The 17022-nt window shown below is 54.6% G+C and overlaps 1 protein-coding gene across 2 annotated transcripts in view; it reads left to right on the top strand.

Annotated features, from left to right (window-relative positions):
• The first annotated feature begins 8258 nt into the window (after positions 1-8258).
• Positions 8259-17022, top strand: part of KIF7 (kinesin family member 7) — a 15829-nt gene continuing 7065 nt past the window's right edge. Inside the window, exons 1-10 of one of the 2 annotated variants that reach the window (XM_046654901.1) lie at positions 8259-8361; positions 9605-9956; positions 11203-11403; positions 11725-12118; positions 12352-12886; positions 13377-13493; positions 14067-14294; positions 15168-15307; positions 15631-15746; positions 15929-16081. In XM_046654901.1, coding sequence (XP_046510857.1) covers positions 9629-9956; positions 11203-11403; positions 11725-12118; positions 12352-12886; positions 13377-13493; positions 14067-14294; positions 15168-15307; positions 15631-15746; positions 15929-16081 — 2212 coding nt within the window. In that variant the 5' untranslated portion in view covers positions 8259-8361; positions 9605-9628. Of the gene's footprint in view, positions 8362-9604; positions 9957-11202; positions 11404-11724; positions 12119-12351; positions 12887-13376; positions 13494-14066; positions 14295-15167; positions 15308-15630; positions 15747-15928; positions 16082-17022 lie in introns of those variants that run through there. The other variant, XM_046654902.1, reaches the window with a different exon arrangement.

Raw genomic sequence — 17022 nt, 5'->3', positions numbered from 1 at the left:
ATGCTGGCCCCCCGGTGTGGGGGACCACAAAGGTGGCGGTCCACCTTATAAAGTCTATCCTGTATAGACCACACATGTGGACTCTGTAGCTGTAGTTCATTCCAAGCCCTGTTTTTGAAAATGTTAGTATTTGGTAAATCTAGGAAATGCATACACATAATTTAAAAATCGAACATTGCAAAAGGGGATGTGTCTTCCTCCTTGAGTTCCCTGGCTCTCCTTCATAAAGAAACCCGTGGTGCCAGCCTCTTGTGCATCCTTCCTGTTATAGGCTATGTGTGTGCAAACACACGTTGTGTATGCCCCCCTTTGTTCACAGCTGTGGCATGTTATACTCGTACTGCTTTTTTCATTTAACAATATATCTTAGAGATCTTTTTGTATCAGTATTATAAATCCTCCTCGCTCTTTTTAATGGCCACATAACAAGTCTTCATAAGATAGATGTCCTATATCTGATCTCACTAGTTCCCTAATGATGGACTTGTAGGTTGTTTCCAAATTTTTGCTTCTGCAAAAAGTGCTACAATAAATGTCCTTATACAGAATGTCTCGTGTAGACGTGTGGATATATCTATAGGATGAATTTATAACTAGGAACCGTGACATGCTGGGTAAAAGAGTATGTGTATTTTAAATATTGGTAGATAATGCAAGTCGTCTTCCCAACCACACTTGGGTTTTCTCGTTATCTTCATCTGCAGCTGCCCAGCTAGTTACACCCCTGTCAGTCCCTTTAGACATCCATAGATACACACACATCCCCCACAGGCCCCCCTCAGCCCCGGGAGCACGCTCTTGGCCCCCGCTCTGTTGCATACTTGAGAGGCCAGCTCCCTGGAACTGACTCTGGGCCCTGACGGATCTTTGGTGTAATGAGTTGGTGGCCTTGATCCAGGGTTTTGGAAGCTGAGGATGCCCAGAATGGGGAGAAGGGAGTGCTGGTGGACGTACACATGTGGACATGGCCAGGACCCTCAGCTAGCTGTGGGCCCCCCACCACACCTCCTCAATCCATGCCACACCCAGCACTTCCCCAGGAGAGGCTGTGGATGTGGCAAGAGGGGCCCTTAGCAGCTGATGTGACAGGGCTAAGAAGACAGAGCCCAGCCCAGCCCTGGCAGGCTCCCGCACGCAGCTGCTGGAGGAGTGACTTCAGGCTTGGGTGTGCAGAGAGAAACGCCCAGCCGTCCCAGGCCTCGGCTGCCCAGGCTGCTTTCTCCCTGGAGCTCTGGAAACCACACTCCTGTCCACTCCTCCTTAGTCTTGTGGCTCCTCCTGCGAGGCCAAACCCCAGGAGGCAGAAAAGCTGCTCTCTCAGCAACCCAGGAGAGGGAGAGCTGGGGCCTCGACAGGGCTGGAGCAGTCAGCATGCCCGCTGGCCAGGCCCAGACACCTCACCCTGCCCCGGACCTCAGCCAGGGCTCAGGGAGCCAGTATATGGAATAGGACAGCCCAGGAAACAAACCGTGTGAGTCAGAAAGTCTCTTTTTATCATTAAAAACCTCTTGATTAAGTGGCAAAGTACTCTGAGCCTGTCCCTCGGTATTTCTGAACACATTTTGGTGAGAAAAGTGAGCAAAGCATCTCCTCTGAATGGCGGAAATGTGCTTCGCTGGCTCTGGGCTTTCCCTGTTCTGAAGGGCGTCGCTCTGACGAGCTTCTTGCTCCTGTGGCCCGGTGCTCCAGTGCCCCCTCTCTTCTATTCCAGCTCAAAAATGCACCTCCAACTCAATCATGGCTTTGGGAGATGGAAAAGGAACCATTACAGACAATAACACACATTCATCCGTGCAATTATGTACCACCTTTTTCTTCCATAATTATCTAGGATCTTAATACCCAAAGGACTTCTGTGCCTGGAGAGAGAGACCGCTACAACTTGGGCTTCCGTGCGCGTTGTATGAAGCATAATTTTCCTAAACATATGAATACTTCATACTCATTCAAAAGTTATAAAATGCATGTCAAATTATTTTAAATATTTAAATGTTGATTACAAATTAAAAAGTCAAGTTCTTTTAAACATTTCTATGACCCCTGAGTCAATGGAAACTTCTGCATGTCTAATGGCATCTTAGTATAGTTAGCAGGCATGGGAGGTTCCTTTGTTTGCAGAGAGGGGACTGGGCCTGGGCAGACTCGCTCAGGTCTCCTCCTCCGACACACTGTTGGACCCTTCTGCTCACTGCTCAATGTAAGAGAGAGAACTGGCCCAGTACCATTAAAACGTCCTGTGTGACATCTACATTCCCACCCCAGCCCCCCCGAGAAAACACAATGCTGAGTTTTGTGTTTGTTAACCCCTTGCTTTTTTTTATAGATTTATTTCCTATGTATATACCCCATTCCAATATTGTTTAGTTTTGCAGTCTTTGCACTTTAAGTGGAATTATATGTATCTTTCTGAGACTTACTTTTCGTACCTCAAAATTAAGTTCTTGAGAATCACTTATTGTCACTAGAGATTTTTATTATACAAATAGTGCTGTGGTCTGATTGTTTGTATCGCCCTAAATTCATCTGTTGAAATCATAACCTTCAAGGGGATGGTCTTAGGAGGCGGTGCCCCTGGGAGGTGCTTAGGTCATGAGGGGGGTGCCCCCGTGAATGGGATTAGTGCCCTTTTGAAAAAGGCTCCAGAGAGCTCCCTTGCCTCTCCCACCATGTGAGGACACAGCACGAAGGCTCTGGCTGAGAACCAGGAAGAGGGCCTTCTCCAGAACACGCCCATGCTGGCGCCTCGCCCTTGGACTTCCAGCCTCCAGAACAGTAAGAAGTAAATTCTGTTGTTTATAAGTTACTCATTCTGTGATATTTTGTTGCAGCAGATGAATGGACTAAGACAAATAGATTTTGTATTCAATAACAATATATAAATATATGATAATGTATCTAGTCATTTGTATTAGAATTGATTCAGTTTTGAGAGATGGAAAGCCCTAAACAACACTGTGTATGAGTCAGCCTTTGCCGTACATCGCTGCACGACAGATTGTCCCGGAACTCAGCAGGTCTCAACAACGAGCATTGATCCTGTGTTTGTGGGTCTGCAGGGGGAGTGTGGTGCTCATCACCGGGCACTTGCAGTGGCTCTGCTTCAGGCCGTGGATCCGCTGAGCTTGGCTCCAGGCTGTGCATGGTTCAGATCTGCCCCAGGTGAGCCCTTTCAGGGCTCCAGGGTAAGGGGTCAGTGGCTGTCTGGGGCATGCTCTTCCCATAACAAATTACTGGCACACAAGGACCAAGACCACAAGGCTTCCACTTGCATCATGTCTAGTCACATTCCATTGGACGAAATGTGTCCTATGGCCAAGTTATACTGACCATTGTTTATTATGCTTATTGAATTCTGTATTTGTATTTCCCCTTCTGTGAAGTGTCTGTCAAAACTTCTGAGGAATTTTCTACCAGTAGTTTTTCTTTTTCTTGTTGATTTTTAGATATTTTTGTATTTTCTGGATATAACCCTTTTTCAGCTATAAGTGTCACAAATATCTTATTCCAGTTTGTGGCTTGTCCTTCCATTTTCTTTATGGTTTCTTTCAATGAACAAAAGTTCTTCATTTTAATTTAGTCAAAATTATAATTCTTTTCCTTTTTATTTTGCAATTTGGAGTGATGTTTTGAAAACTCTTCCCTACCACAAAGTCATGAAGATATTCCCCTATATTTCCTTTGAATATTTTCATAGTTTTGCTCTTTACATTTAATTAACTTTTATGTATGGTTTAAGTAGGAATCTGAATTTTTTCTTCCATCTGCATAACTGATTGTCCTATACACATTTCCTAAATTCTTGAATTTTTACTTTCTCCCTAATTGAATTGTATACTGTGGGCAGGTTAAGAGTTCCTCTTGGGAGTCAGCTGGAAGCTTCTGACCTGTCGATGTCTGACACCTGAAAGATGTTTTCTGGCATCTGGGCGGGGCTAAGGGACCAGATTCTGCCTCATGTACAGAATAATTGTCTTCCCCTGACGGACCTGCATGCTCAGCTCTGTCATAGATCAAGCTTCCAAATGTGGTCTATGTGTCTATTCCTGTGACACGAACACATGGTCTGCATCACAATATTTAAAATACGTTTTCATATCTGGTTGGGCCAGGCCCCCCACATTGCCGTTCTGTAGGCGCGTCTTTGCAACTTCTGGTTCTTTGCTTTTCCATATAAATTATAAAGTCAGCTCATCAAATTCCACAAAAGAAATGTTTGCAGACTCAACTTGTTTCGACTAACTATAATTATTCTTTGCTCCTTTGATGCTCAAATCGTCACAATTTCGCCCCTTTAAGTTGAGGCCTTTGTCCTTTCAGGCCTACAATAGACATTTGAATAGCATCTGAGCTTTCTGACCACAAAGAATTATTCCAGTTCTTGACCTAACACATGGAATCAGCAACCTTTAACGGGAAATAGCGATAGAGACCACACTTTGGACACCGGGGTATGCGTACCGGATTGTTCCACAAGAATATCAGTGGTAGATAGAAAAACACTGCACATCCACTAGCGAGAGCTGGAAAAAGGTATTTCTTTCCAAGGTCATGAATTCACATCGATAGTTCCAGTGAACTTTCACATTACAAAATTCTTTAAAAATTGTATTGTAACATAAAAGTTTTAATTTTATTTTCTCTAAACTTAATTAGTATAATTGTAATTATCACTGCACCTCCTCTTAAATATTATTTTTCATCAATCATTATTGCTTTTTTGTTACATTTACACACATGAAGATCCAAGTTTAGTTTTTGGCTTCTTCACATTCAGAGTCTAAATGAATCTTTCCGACCGTTATGGTGACAAGCTGCTCCCTATCCTTCTGGCTCAGGACTCCAAGTGCTTCAGAATATTTCAGACCAACCGTGTACGTCTACAGCGTGTCAGAGAACACTGAAGTTTCATCGACTTTCCCCAAATGCTTGACTGTTTGGTTTCTCCTTAATTGAAACACATAGTGTAGGAAGTGTCACAGCTTCCGGCAGCTTCTGACAGATAGATTTTTGGCATCTGAATGATGGTCCTTCATGACGTGTGACTCAGTTGACCGGCCTCTCTTAGCTTTGAAAATTCTAGGATGTGGTAACGGACGTTATGGATTAGCATTAGTAGGACCCTGTATTAGTTTCTCTGTTTCCAGAGAAATAGAACCAATAAGGAAGTATATAAATCTATACACATATATTCACTACAAGGAATTAGCTAGTTCAGATTTAATCCAAGCTGGAAGGCCTGAAACCCAGGAGAGCCAATTGGATAGTTCCAGTCCAGAGGCCAGCAGGCTCGAGACCCAGGGATAGGCAATATTTCAGTCTGAGTCCGAAGGCAGGAAAAAAAGTGAAGTCTCAGCTCAAAGACAGTCAGGCAGGAAGTCTCTCTGATTTGGGGCAGGATCAGCCTTTTTGTTCTATTCAGGCCTTCAGCTGTTGGATGAGGACCACCTACACGGGGGAAGGCAATCTGCTTTCCTCAAAGGTCACCAATATATACATTAATCTCATCCAAAAACACCCTCACAGAAAGATCCAGAATACTGTCTGGCCAAATATCTGGGTGCCATGGCCCAGACAATTTGACATACAATTAACCATCACCCTTCCCAACATCCATGCATATTCATCTCACGCGCACAGTCCAAGCCAGTCACAGCCACTCCACCCCCTCGCCAGGCATTAATTCAGGGTGGACATGCCTAAGCCGTGTGGTACCTGGGATGGGAGGGAAAGCCACTTGGGGGCTCCTAGGAAAAGTTCCCTTGATCCAAAGAGAGTGCCGCGTGACACAGTGCCCTCTTCCTCCTCTGCATGGGTTATGGTTGAAGGTGACAGCAGAGAGGAGAGATGGCAAAGCCAGTCCTTTGCCACGTTGCCATTAGCTCCACCTGCGCCAGCAGCCCTCCTCCCTCTGGTCTCTGTTAGCTGAGAAAACAAAAGACCTTATTGTTCAAGCCACTTCAAGTTGTGGTTTCTGTTCCATGAGGCTGACCGTTTCCTAACACAGATCCCTCCGAAGAGACTTAGCAGTTTCTACTGCCTTTAATTATATCGTCTGTCTGTGCTGGGCAATCTTCCGTATACATAATAAACTAAATTTTGCCACTACATCCGAGTTCAGTTTTTCTAATGACATTTTAAATGACAAATATGTTTCTAGATTTTCATTAAAATGCAATCATGCATGGTGCTCCCCATGCAACCAGTCCATCAGAGGTCACAGAGGTGAAGACCCCAACTCCTTAAGCCGCTGTGTGGCCATCCCCATATCACTTCTTCCAGTGCCAGGTTCCCCTTGGCAATGACTGCCAGATGCAACTCAATTTCAGAAATGTTAAAATGCAAGAAAGCACGAATCTTAGAACTGAGGGAGTATTTTTTGGTGTGGGGAGATGGAAGTTTCTGCTGATTTTGGGGGGGAGGGTGGTTTGACACTGAGAGTGGGAAACAGAGCCGAGTGAAGAAGGGACTCTCGGGTCAGGACAGAACTGTCTGGTATTCAGTTTGGGGTCTTGACACCAAAACACAAGGAGATGCCATCACGAGGACACGTCCTCATTCTCCAGACACGTTTTATGCACCGCCCTGTCACTTAGCACCCCAATATCAAAATATGAGTCACAGTGATCCACATCCATCTTTCTGTTGATGTAAACACAGTTTTTCCTTCTTCAATAACTTTTACCAAAAATCTCTACGGAGCAACCATGCCAGGTCTTGGGCCCAGGGAGAGAGACATAGAGATACATAGGCTCACTCCCTTTGAGGACCTCACAGTTTAGTAGGTAAGATGAAAAAGTTAGAGTGTGTTTATTATACGTGTGTATAATATATATGTGCTTGTAAATCACAGTGCTATAGTCTGAATGTTTGTGTCCCTCTGAATTCATATGTTGAAATGCTAACCCCCAATGTATTGAAGTATTTGAAGATGTGGCCTTGCAGTCATGATTAGGTCATGAGAATGGAGCCCACATGATTGGGATCAGTGCCCTTATAAAAGAGACCCCAGGGAGGGGCTGGCCCCGTGGCCGAGTGGTTAAGTTCGCGCGCTCCGATGCAAGCGGCCCAGTGTTTCGTTGGTTCGAATCCTGGGCGCGGACATGGCACTGCTCATCAAACCACGCTGAGGCAGCGTCCCACATGCCACAACTAGAAGGACCCACAACGAAGAATATACAACTATGTACTGGGGGGCTTTGGGGAGAAAAAGGAAAAAGAAAAAAATAAAATCTTTAAAAGAGACCCCAGGGAACTAGCTCATCCCTTCTGCCATGTGAAGACACCATGAAAAGACAGCCATCCTAGGGAGAACGCCACTGTCCATCCAGGAACCCGAGGCTGAGGGCAGTGCAGTCCACCAGTCAAGCAGTGGATCCCATACCCATTCCACACTGGGGGCTTATGAGCCAGAGCTGTAGGGCCAGGCCTTGTCAGGGCCTGCCCTGGGTGAGGCTGTCTGCCTGGCATGCTAGAAGGTCTGAGTAGGAGCTCCCTGGTGGCTTTATTTGTCACCCCCTGGGTCACCCCTGGTCTGGGGCAGAGAAAGCGCACAGCAAAGACTTTTTCTGGTGTGAGTCCAGAGGGTGCAGCCAGGGCGCTGCCACACAGGGTGGAGGGCAGACGGAGTAGGCCCCCATCCCGACCTCAAATATCTCAAGGGGGATGAATCCTTCTCAGCTTTAGAAGGGGTAGTGAAATGAGATGAGAAAACGGGGCTGGAGGCTTGCCGGGTCTGGGGAGGGAGAACTTTGGTGGGACGTGGGGAGGGCTGCGATAAAGGGGTAGCGATGGCGGGAGGAGGGCAGGTCTGCACCTGAATGAATGAAAGAATGAATGAATGAAGTAGCTTATCTTTTAGTCCACTGTTAACCAGAGTTTCAGGGTTGGAAAATCCACCCTCCCCTTGCGGAGTGAAAAGCTCTCCTAGCTGGTTTTCGTCTTCTCACCCGTTACAACTTGCATTAGCAGACCTCGGTGCCCGGCTCCATGAGCGAATGGGCATCTCCAGCTCGGAGAACCAGGCCGGCCTTGGTGGTCGCAGGGTCCCCAGAATTCGGCGAGCCTGCGGCTGGAATTGCGACCCGGGGCGGTGCTAGGGTCCCCGGACGTGTGGCCCCGCCCCCGGGTGAGGCCCCGCCCCCGCATCGCCCCGCCCCCGGTCCCGCCTCGCCGGGTCTGCGGACAGACTCCGCGGCGCCGCCCGGCTCCCGCCTCCGCCCCCGCGCGCCCGGGCGGGCGGAGTTGCGGGTGAGGGGCGGGATGTCTCGGGGGGCGGGGGTCCCAGTGACGGCATCGGAGCGCGCCGCGCCCGGGCTCCGAGCCTGACTGCAGCGCGGTGGCGCTGCGCTGACACCCAAGCAGGTGGGTGTGGGCCCGGGAGGGGGTGGGGGTCGCGAGCCGGGATGGGTGGGGGGAGGCGCGCGCTCGCCCCCTCCCTGCGCTGGCCTGGGCCGGGTGTCACGGGGAGCCGGCACGCCTGGGAGCCCTGACCGGGCACGAGGAGCCCCCATCCTTGCTTACCGGCCTCCTGGAGGCCCCTCCCTGGGCGGGCGGGAGGCCCCCCACCTCCCCTAAGTCGGGGGCCTGAGGCTGGCATCCCGAGTCTGGGCGGGAGGAGCGAGGCCGACGCCGCGAGGGTCCGGGCCGCATGTGTGATCCCTTCTCCAAACTTTCCGGGAGCTCCTGTCGCGTGTCCGTTGCCTCCGGTCCCCGATCCCCTACCCGGGCGCCCGGCCGCACCGCTGGAGTTGTGCGCGCGCCTTCGGTGCGCGGAGCGCTGGGGCCCAGCAGGGCGCGGAGAAGCCGGGGCGCCCGGGCCTGAAACAGCTCGGGGCGAGGGGTGCGCGAACTGTGTCCCCAGGGCCCGGACCCAGCAGGGACTGAATGAACGAACGAATGAACGGACCATTACATGTGCCGAGAGAAGTTCAAGAGTGAGAAATAAGTGCTGAGGGCCCCGGGGTAGGGAGCCCCGAGGACTGCGATGAGAGGAGGGGGGCGCAGTTCCTTGGGTGAAGATTATTCACTGTTGGGCCGCTAGTAAGCGTCAGACCTGTGCTGGGCGCTGGAGGTAAAGCACGAGGGGGCAGGAGGGACCCAGCCCCCAGCTCCCGGTCTGGGAGGTCGGGGAGACCCGCGGGGAATCTGGCAATTGCAACAGAGTGGTCAGTGGCTGCTGGGAGCAGGCCCGGGTGTGTGTGTATGAATGAGTGTGTGTGGGTGAGTGAGTTTGTGTGTGTGCGAGCAGTGGTGGGGGCACAGAGCAGAGCTCTGTGTGTGTGTATGTATGTGTGTCTTCTAAGAGATGGGGTCACAGGGGAAGGGTGCAGCTGGAACACAGGAGACCTTGGGTGTCGAGTGGAGGAGTGAGGACCTGATTTTGCCAGTGATGGGAGCCCGGAAACGTTACTGTGTAGGTCTGCATCATGGCCCCTGCGGCAGTTGGGCACCAGGCTGGGGCGTGGAGGATGTTCTGAACTTTGACCACTCTCCTCTGCACCCCTTCAAGGTCCAGAGTTGCAGGACCTGGCTCCCCATCACCTGCAGGCTGAGTCCAGCCCCGGGGCACAGGTGCTGACGGCAGGGCGTCTTCCTCTCTCCGTAGGGCCGGGAGCAGCCCTCCCTTGACATGGGTCTGGAGGCCCAGAGGCTGCCAGGGGCCGAGGAGGCCCCGGTGAGGGTGGCCCTTCGAGTCCGCCCGCTGCTGCCCAAGGAGCTGCTACACGGGCACCAGAGCTGCCTGAGGGTGGAGCCGGGGCACGGTCGCGTCACCCTGGGCCGAGACCGACACTTTGGCTTCCATGTGGTGCTGGACGAGGATGCCGGGCAGGAGGCAGTGTACCAGGCCTGCGTGCAGCCCCTTCTCGAGGCTTTCTTTGAGGGTTTCAATGCCACCGTCTTTGCCTACGGTCAGACAGGCTCTGGGAAGACGTACACCATGGGGGAGGCCAGTGTGGGTAAGGGACCCATTTTCGTGTCGAGTGGCCTCAGTATCTCCTGTGTTTCTGCCCCTGCCCTCTTGCTGCCATTCCCTGTGAAGGTGGGGATGCTGGGGGAGGGAGCGCAGGCTTCCTAAACAGATCTGCAGCCCAGGGTGGGACCAGCCATGTCAGTGGGCTGGGCAGGGCAGGAAGGAGGGATCCCTGGAGGTGAGTGGCTTCTCAACTCCACAGAGATGGGGCCATGCTCTCTGGCGCTGGGGACCTCAGGGGACGAAGGGCACAGGAAGTCAGCTTGTCTCTGCAGGTTGCCAGGATGGCTGCTGAGGGTCAGCAATCCATGTTCTAGCTGGTGTGGTTGGCATGGGGACTGTCCTGGGAGAGACAGGGGCAGGGCTGCTTCTCTGAGGCTTCGTGCAAGGTTTCGGGAGAGAGCTTGGGCCGACTGAAGAAACTGCCCCCTTTTAAATAGCATGAACTGCTTTCTCTTACATTATAACTGTGTACGTGTTTGTCATGGAAAATAAGGAAAACAGAGAAAAACACAAGCACAAAATAAAACTTACTTGATAACTGCCTTTCAGAAGCTACTCACTCTGTTAGCGTTACAGTTTCTTTCTCTGTGAAAATTATTATACTTAAAAAGATGGGATTACATTGTACCCATTCTTTTGTATCCTGTTTTATTTTCTGAACAATACATCATGAACGTTTCGCTTCAATCTTCAATCTAATTTTTCTTCAAGCTAATATTCTAATTCTTCAATCTAATTTTTTATGGCTGCCTGGCATTCCATTGTGAACAGAAGGTGCTTCATTTAACCAGAGCCCCTGTTGGCTCTTAGGACGAGCACTGAGGATGTTTGCATTTTTTTGAAGTTATGAGGGACAGTGCTGCTCTGAACATCCTCTTATTACTACTTTGAGATAGATTTAGGAGGTCCTTTAGATAATGGAGCATAGACTATAGTAATGAGCCCCCTGTCCTGGGGAGTAATCAAACCAAGGCATGATGATCTGGCAGGGAGGGATGTAGTGGAGAGGATGCTTACGTCATGAAAGGGGCTGGTTGACCCATGAGAGGTTGCTTCCAACTCTGAAATTCTATAATTCTGCCTGACCACTTGGAGCATGGCCTAGCTCAAGCTGCCCAGCCTGTCCTTCACACTGGAGCCCTATCCGCCAGCTGCAGTCAGGGGCCGTGGGGCCATGGGCCATGTCCAGCTGAAGGCATGGCGGCAGGAGGCCCGTGGTGTCTCCCCAGCCTCCCTCCATGAGGATGAGCAGGGCATCATCCCCCGGGCCATGGCCGAGGCCTTCAAGCTCATCGATGAGAACGACCTGCTTGACTGTCTCGTGCACGTGTCCTACCTGGAAGTGTACAAGGAGGAGTTCCGAGACCTGCTCGAGGTGGGCACCGCTAGCCGTGACATCCAGCTCCGGGAGGATGACCGTGGGAATGTTGGTGAGGAAATCCTGAGACCTCCACGGGTGGGGAGTGGGGCATCTGGCTTGAGGGGGCTTCCCCTGCTGGAGGGTGGCTGCCTGTCTGGGTGGGGTACCACCTAACTGGGAAATACTTCTGTACCCAGAGTGAGAGGCACCGAGGTTGGCGTGGGGAAGCTGGGGCCCCTCAATCCCAAAGCAGGATGGGCAGGACCCTGGGCACCCGGCAAGGACCCCCGAGTGGGGAGGAGCTGGGAAGGGTTGTCCAGCCCTGCCTGCTCTCCTGGCTGGTCAGTCTCAGGCTCCTCCTGCCGGGCCCATCGGCCTTCTGTGCCCACAGTGCTGTGTGGGGTGAAGGAAGTGGATGTGGAGGGCCTGGACGAGGTGCTGAGTCTCCTGGAAATGGGCAACGCAGCGCGGCACACAGGCGCCACACACCTCAACCACCTCTCCAGCCGCTCGCACACAGTCTTCACGGTGACCCTGGAGCAGCGGGGGCGCGCCCCCAGCCGCCTGCCCCGCCCCGCTGCGGGCCAGCTCCTCCTCTCCAAGTTCCACTTCGTGGACCTGGCGGGCTCGGAGAGGGTGCTCAAGACAGGCAGCACAGGCGAGCGGCTCAAGGAGAGCATCCAGATCAACAGCAGCCTCCTGGCCCTGGGCAATGTCATCAGTGCCCTGGGTGACCCCCAGCGCCGCGGCAGCCACATCCCCTATCGGGACTCCAAGATCACCCGGTGAGCCCCCCTGATGGCCCGCCCGCGGGAGAAGGGGTCCACAGAGCCGCACTTGTCTGTCACGCCTCCTGTTTGGCTTCTGGGGTGGAGCTGGGGGAGGCGAGTAGGGGATGGGTCCCCCTCTGGCTTCTGGGGTGCTCCAAGGTATCTGGCCACAGGGAACTAGGCCGAGGATCAGCCCGATTCGGGGTCAGGACCACCGGCCCCTGACGCACCTCGCCTGGCGTCCTCAGCATCCTCAAAGACTCGCTGGGGGGGAATGCCAAGACGGTGATGATCGCCTGCGTCAGCCCCTCCTCCTCCGACTTCGACGAGACCCTCAACACCCTCAATTACGCCAGCCGCGCCCAGAACATCCGCAACCGCGCCACCGTCAACTGGCGGCCGGAGGCCGAGCGCGCGCCCGAGGAGGCGGCGGCCGGCGCGCGGGGGCCGCCGCGACACCGCTCGGAGACGCGCATCATCCACCGTGGCCGGCGCGGCCCGGGCCCCCCCGCCGCCTCCGCCGCGGCCGCCGCCCGCCTGGGCGCCGAGTGCGCGCGCTACCGGGCCCGCACCGACGCCGCCTACAGTCTCCTGCGCGAGCTGCAGGCCGAGCCTGGGCTGCCCGGCGCCGCCGCCCGCAAGGTGCGCGACTGGCTGTGCGCCGTCGAGGGCGAGCGCAGCGCCCTGAGCTCCGCCTCTGGGCCCGACAGCGGCATCGAGAGCGCCTCGGCCGAGGAGCGGGCCGCGCAGGCGCCCGGCGCGCGCAAGGGGGCCAAGGGCCAGGTGCGGCCCGGGAAGGGGGCAAAGGGCAGGGGAGAGGGTCTTCACACGGCCAGCTGTGCCCCTGCCCGTTAGCAGAGCACGTTCGGGATTGAGAGGCACTTGATGACCTTGGTCCCCTTCCTTAACCTCAGCAAGCCTCGGAGTGTCTACCTGTAAAATAGGGAGAACATCGGTGTCTCCCTCCAGGGGACGTGTGAGGGCTGGAGGTGTAACGAGTGCCCAGCACACTGGTCAGAGCTCAGAAAGTTGTTCCTAATAATAATGGTGGTATTACTAATAAAAACAGGATTAATAATTGTAAGAGACGGCCCGAATGGCTTGCAGAGGGGCCCGCAGACCAGGTGGGGTGTGGAGCCCCCACTGCAGGCAGGGCTTGCAGCAGAGTAGCAAGGGGAACCCCTGGCGGGGCAGAGGGAGCGCCAGGGCGTCCCGCGACGGACAGGCTTGTCCTGCCGGCTCCTACCCTGAAGCCTCTCTCCCTGCCCCGTAGGAAGATGAGGGGGCGCTGCAGCTGCTGGCCCTGCAGAGCCAGGTGGCCCGGCTGGAGGAGGAGAACCGAGACTTTCTGGCCGCGCTGGAGGACGCCATGGAGCAGTACAAACTGCAGGTGGGGCTGCCCCCTTCCAGAGGGTGGGGGAGGTTTCCTTGAGGAGGTGGAACTGAGCTGAGTTTCCCAGGATGAGAGGAAGTTAGCCAGCGGGGGTTCTGCCAGAGTGGGTAGAGGTGGGGGGATGTACAATACGAACAAAAGTGTGGAGGTGAGGAACAGAATGGTGCGGCTGGGTGTGCGGGATGGTCATGCGCGTGGACGGGAGGTGGGGCTGGAGGGGCAGCATGAGGGGACCCTGGAGCCGGGTTCTTTGGTCACCAGGCAAGTAGGTCTGTATTACTCCTGGCGTCCTCTGGTGGCAGTGGTTGCCATGGAGGGGGAGGGAGGTTGCGCCGGTGGAGTGAGAGCTTGAGCCTGAGCTGGGGTGGGGGTGGGGGGGGCAAGAGGTCTCAGAGGTATTTGGCCCTCCTCAGTTTCAGCCCCGAGAGGGCGGGGCAGCCTCTGAAGGAGGCTGTTCTCTGAAGGGGACCTGTTTGGTTTCCTGCACTTCTGTCTGTCAGCATCCCTGCCCGCCCTGTCCAACATCTGCATCCTACATCAGTGCATCAGCACCGGGACCATGTCTTGCAGAGCGACCGCCTGCGTGAGCAGCAGGAGGAGATGGCGGAGCTGCGGCTGCGGCTAGAGCTGGTGCGGCCTGGCTGGGGCGCCCCGGGGCTCCTGCAGGGCCTGCCTCCGGGGTCCTTTGTGCCCCGGCCTCACACCGCCCCCCTGGGGGGTGCCCACACCCGTGTGCTGGGCATGGTGCCCCCTGCCTGCCTTCCTGAAGATCAAGTTGACCCTGAGAATTGGGGAGAGGTGAGGAGGTGGTGAGGCTGGGTGTGTGCTGGGCCTGTTGGACTGGGCAGGCTCCGGCAGGAGCAGGGCCATGCTGGGGAATGTGCTCCTCAGTCCATGCTTTCATGGGACCAGCTGTGAGATGCCCTTTCCTGGTGTCCCTAGAGGAAGGGCTAAGATATGGGTGACTCTGTAGGGCCTCTCAGAAGGGTCTGGTGCCATTGGGCAACACTGGGGTAGCTGGAGATTGCGTGGAGTGAGGAGGTTTCAGAGGGGGTTCTGGCTTCCAGCACTACGTGGGAAGCTTGCACACCTCCAGAGACGGGGAGCTCATCATCTCTGAGGCCACTTCCTCTGGATGCCTCTCTTTGAAAATTCACTTTTCCATGAGCCCTAATCTTCTCCCTGAGCCTGGTTTCCTGCTTCTTGTTGTGTCACTTGGGGCCTTTTGGACAAGGGCTGCTCCTGCATCTGCCTGAAAGCTCTGGGTTGTCTCAGCTCTGAATTCCTGAGGGCCTAAGGGTGGGAGGCTGTGCATTGGCAGAAGTCTGTTATGCACTGCCACTCCAGCAGAGAGCTGTGGGATGATAAGACCCGGGTGCAGATGCCATATATAGGATGGAAAGGGCAGGTTGTCCCCTGAGGAGTGCCAGGTGCTGTGGGAGCTAGAGCGGGGTGGTGGGAGGGGAGCTCTCTCCAGCTTGAGAGTGGAGCGCCTCCCAGAGGTGTCCTCTGAGCTAGGTCTTGAAGGTCAGGAAGGGTCCGAGGAGGTGGAGGTGTGCAGAGGGCATGCCAGGCAGGGCAGAGGTCGGAGCGAAGGTCTAGTAATGGGACAGAGCTGATGGAGGGTCCCCTGGGGCCTCCTGTCCTGGAACCCTGGCCTGCCCCCAGCAGGTGACAGATGGCAGGGAGGCTGGAGCCAAGGTGCTGGCGGAGGTAGACAGGCTGGGAAGTGGCTCTTCAGCTGCGTCGGAGGAGGAGGAGGAGAAGGAGGAGGAGGAGGACCTGGCCCGGCGGACCCTGCACCTGCGCAGGTGGGTGGGACCTGCCGCCACCTGACACGGACGGGCTCAGGGCCCGGGTGGGGCTGGAGGAGATCCCGCTGTGGTCTCAGGGTGCCTTCACCGCATCGCCCTGGTTGGCCCCTTGGGGAGAGCAGACGGGGCTATGGGCTCTGAACCAAGAGCTCTTGCCGGGGTGGGCGTGCTGAAGGGCGGGCCCAGGCCTCCTGGTTCTCAGCCTCCAAGGTGGCCCTTGGTGCCCCCAGCCGCCCTGTGTCCCCTAAGCTTGGCTCCTGGCCTCAGAGTTCTGCCAGACCGACCCCCCTGGCTTACACTGATCCTGCTCTGCCCTCCAGGAACGGGATCAGCAGGTGGAGCCAGAGGGGGGGGCCCCGCCCAGGGAGCCCGCCCGATAGGAAGGGCTCAGAGCTTCACCTTGAGGAGCTGGGCGCAGCTATCCCAGGGCCCAGAGGTGAGCTGGCTGGGTGCAGAGAGGGCCCTGAATCCTTCTTCCCTCCGTGGTCCTGCACTGGCCCCCCGGGCAGTCCACACGTCACCCCTGGCTGTGGGACGCAGGGCATGCCTCTCCCCTCCCCTCCCCTGCCTGCCCCACTGTCAGTTGAGGCAGCAGCCTTGACAGTCAGCCTGTTACAGCAGTTGCTGGAAGCAAGGCCCACGCTCGGCTGCGCCAGGGCCCCGCTGCCATGGCCTCTGAGTGGCGGCTGGCCCAAGCCCAGCAGAAGATCCGGGAGCTGGCCATCAACATCCGCATGAAGGAGGAGCTCATTGGCGAGCTGGTCCGCACAGGTCAGGGGGCGGGCACTGGGGCGGGACCCCACCCGAGGGTGGTGAGGAGCAGGGGCCAGATGGCCCAGGATTGAAGCCCACCTCAGCCTCTTCCAGCTGTGTGGCCTTGAGCAAGTAGGATAACTCTCTGTGCCTGTTTTCTCGTCTCCAAAATGGGCATGGTGACTGCACCTGCGTCATAGAGGTGTTGTGAGGGTGAAACGAGTCAATTCAGGAAAAGTGCTTAGAGCAGCTCTCAGGAAGCGTTACCTATTATTATTTATCAAGTGCCTGCCTTGCCAGGCACTGTGCTAGGCACAGCATCTCTGGGTTCTGTGTCTCCACATCCTGCGTCTGCCACTGGTGATACGGTGGAGGGGCAGAGGGTGGTTTTAGGTGGTGACCAGTTGAGTCTTTTCATTGTGATAGGAGTTTATTTACTATAATATGCATTATGAAAATGTTCAGAGAGCAGAAAATATGAAAAGAAAGGAGACTGGTGCCGTGGGTCACCGTGCACCCCTCACCCAGATGTAGCATTTCTCCGATCTCCCACCTGTGTTTCCTCTCTCCCTTTTCTCATTGCTGACATATCTTGAAACAAACCCCAGGCATCATGTCATTTCATCCCTATACCTTTCACTCTGCCTCTTTTTGGACATTTTAACACAAATGCCATTAGCACATCTCACAGGACTAATGTCACGTCAATGCCCAGCACGTCTGCACGTGCCCGCGATTATTCTGCCACGTCTGTGTGGAGCCCATTTGCTTGAGTCACACTGCAGAGTTGTTCCATGCGTTGTAGTTGCTGGCGAGGTCTCTGAAGTCCCCTCCTCTCGCCTCCTCACAGCCATCCTGTGGAACATTTCACACCCAGTGTCCTCACAGCCATCCTGTGGAACATTTCACACCCAGTGTCCTCACAGCCATCCTGTGGAACATTTCACACCCAGTGTCCT

Source organism: Equus quagga, chromosome 2, assembly GCF_021613505.1.
Source record: "Equus quagga isolate Etosha38 chromosome 2, UCLA_HA_Equagga_1.0, whole genome shotgun sequence".
NCBI lineage: Eukaryota > Metazoa > Chordata > Mammalia > Perissodactyla > Equidae > Equus > Equus quagga.
The sequence above is the reverse complement of the archived record's forward strand: the minus strand, read 5'-3'. Positions and strand labels throughout refer to the sequence as shown.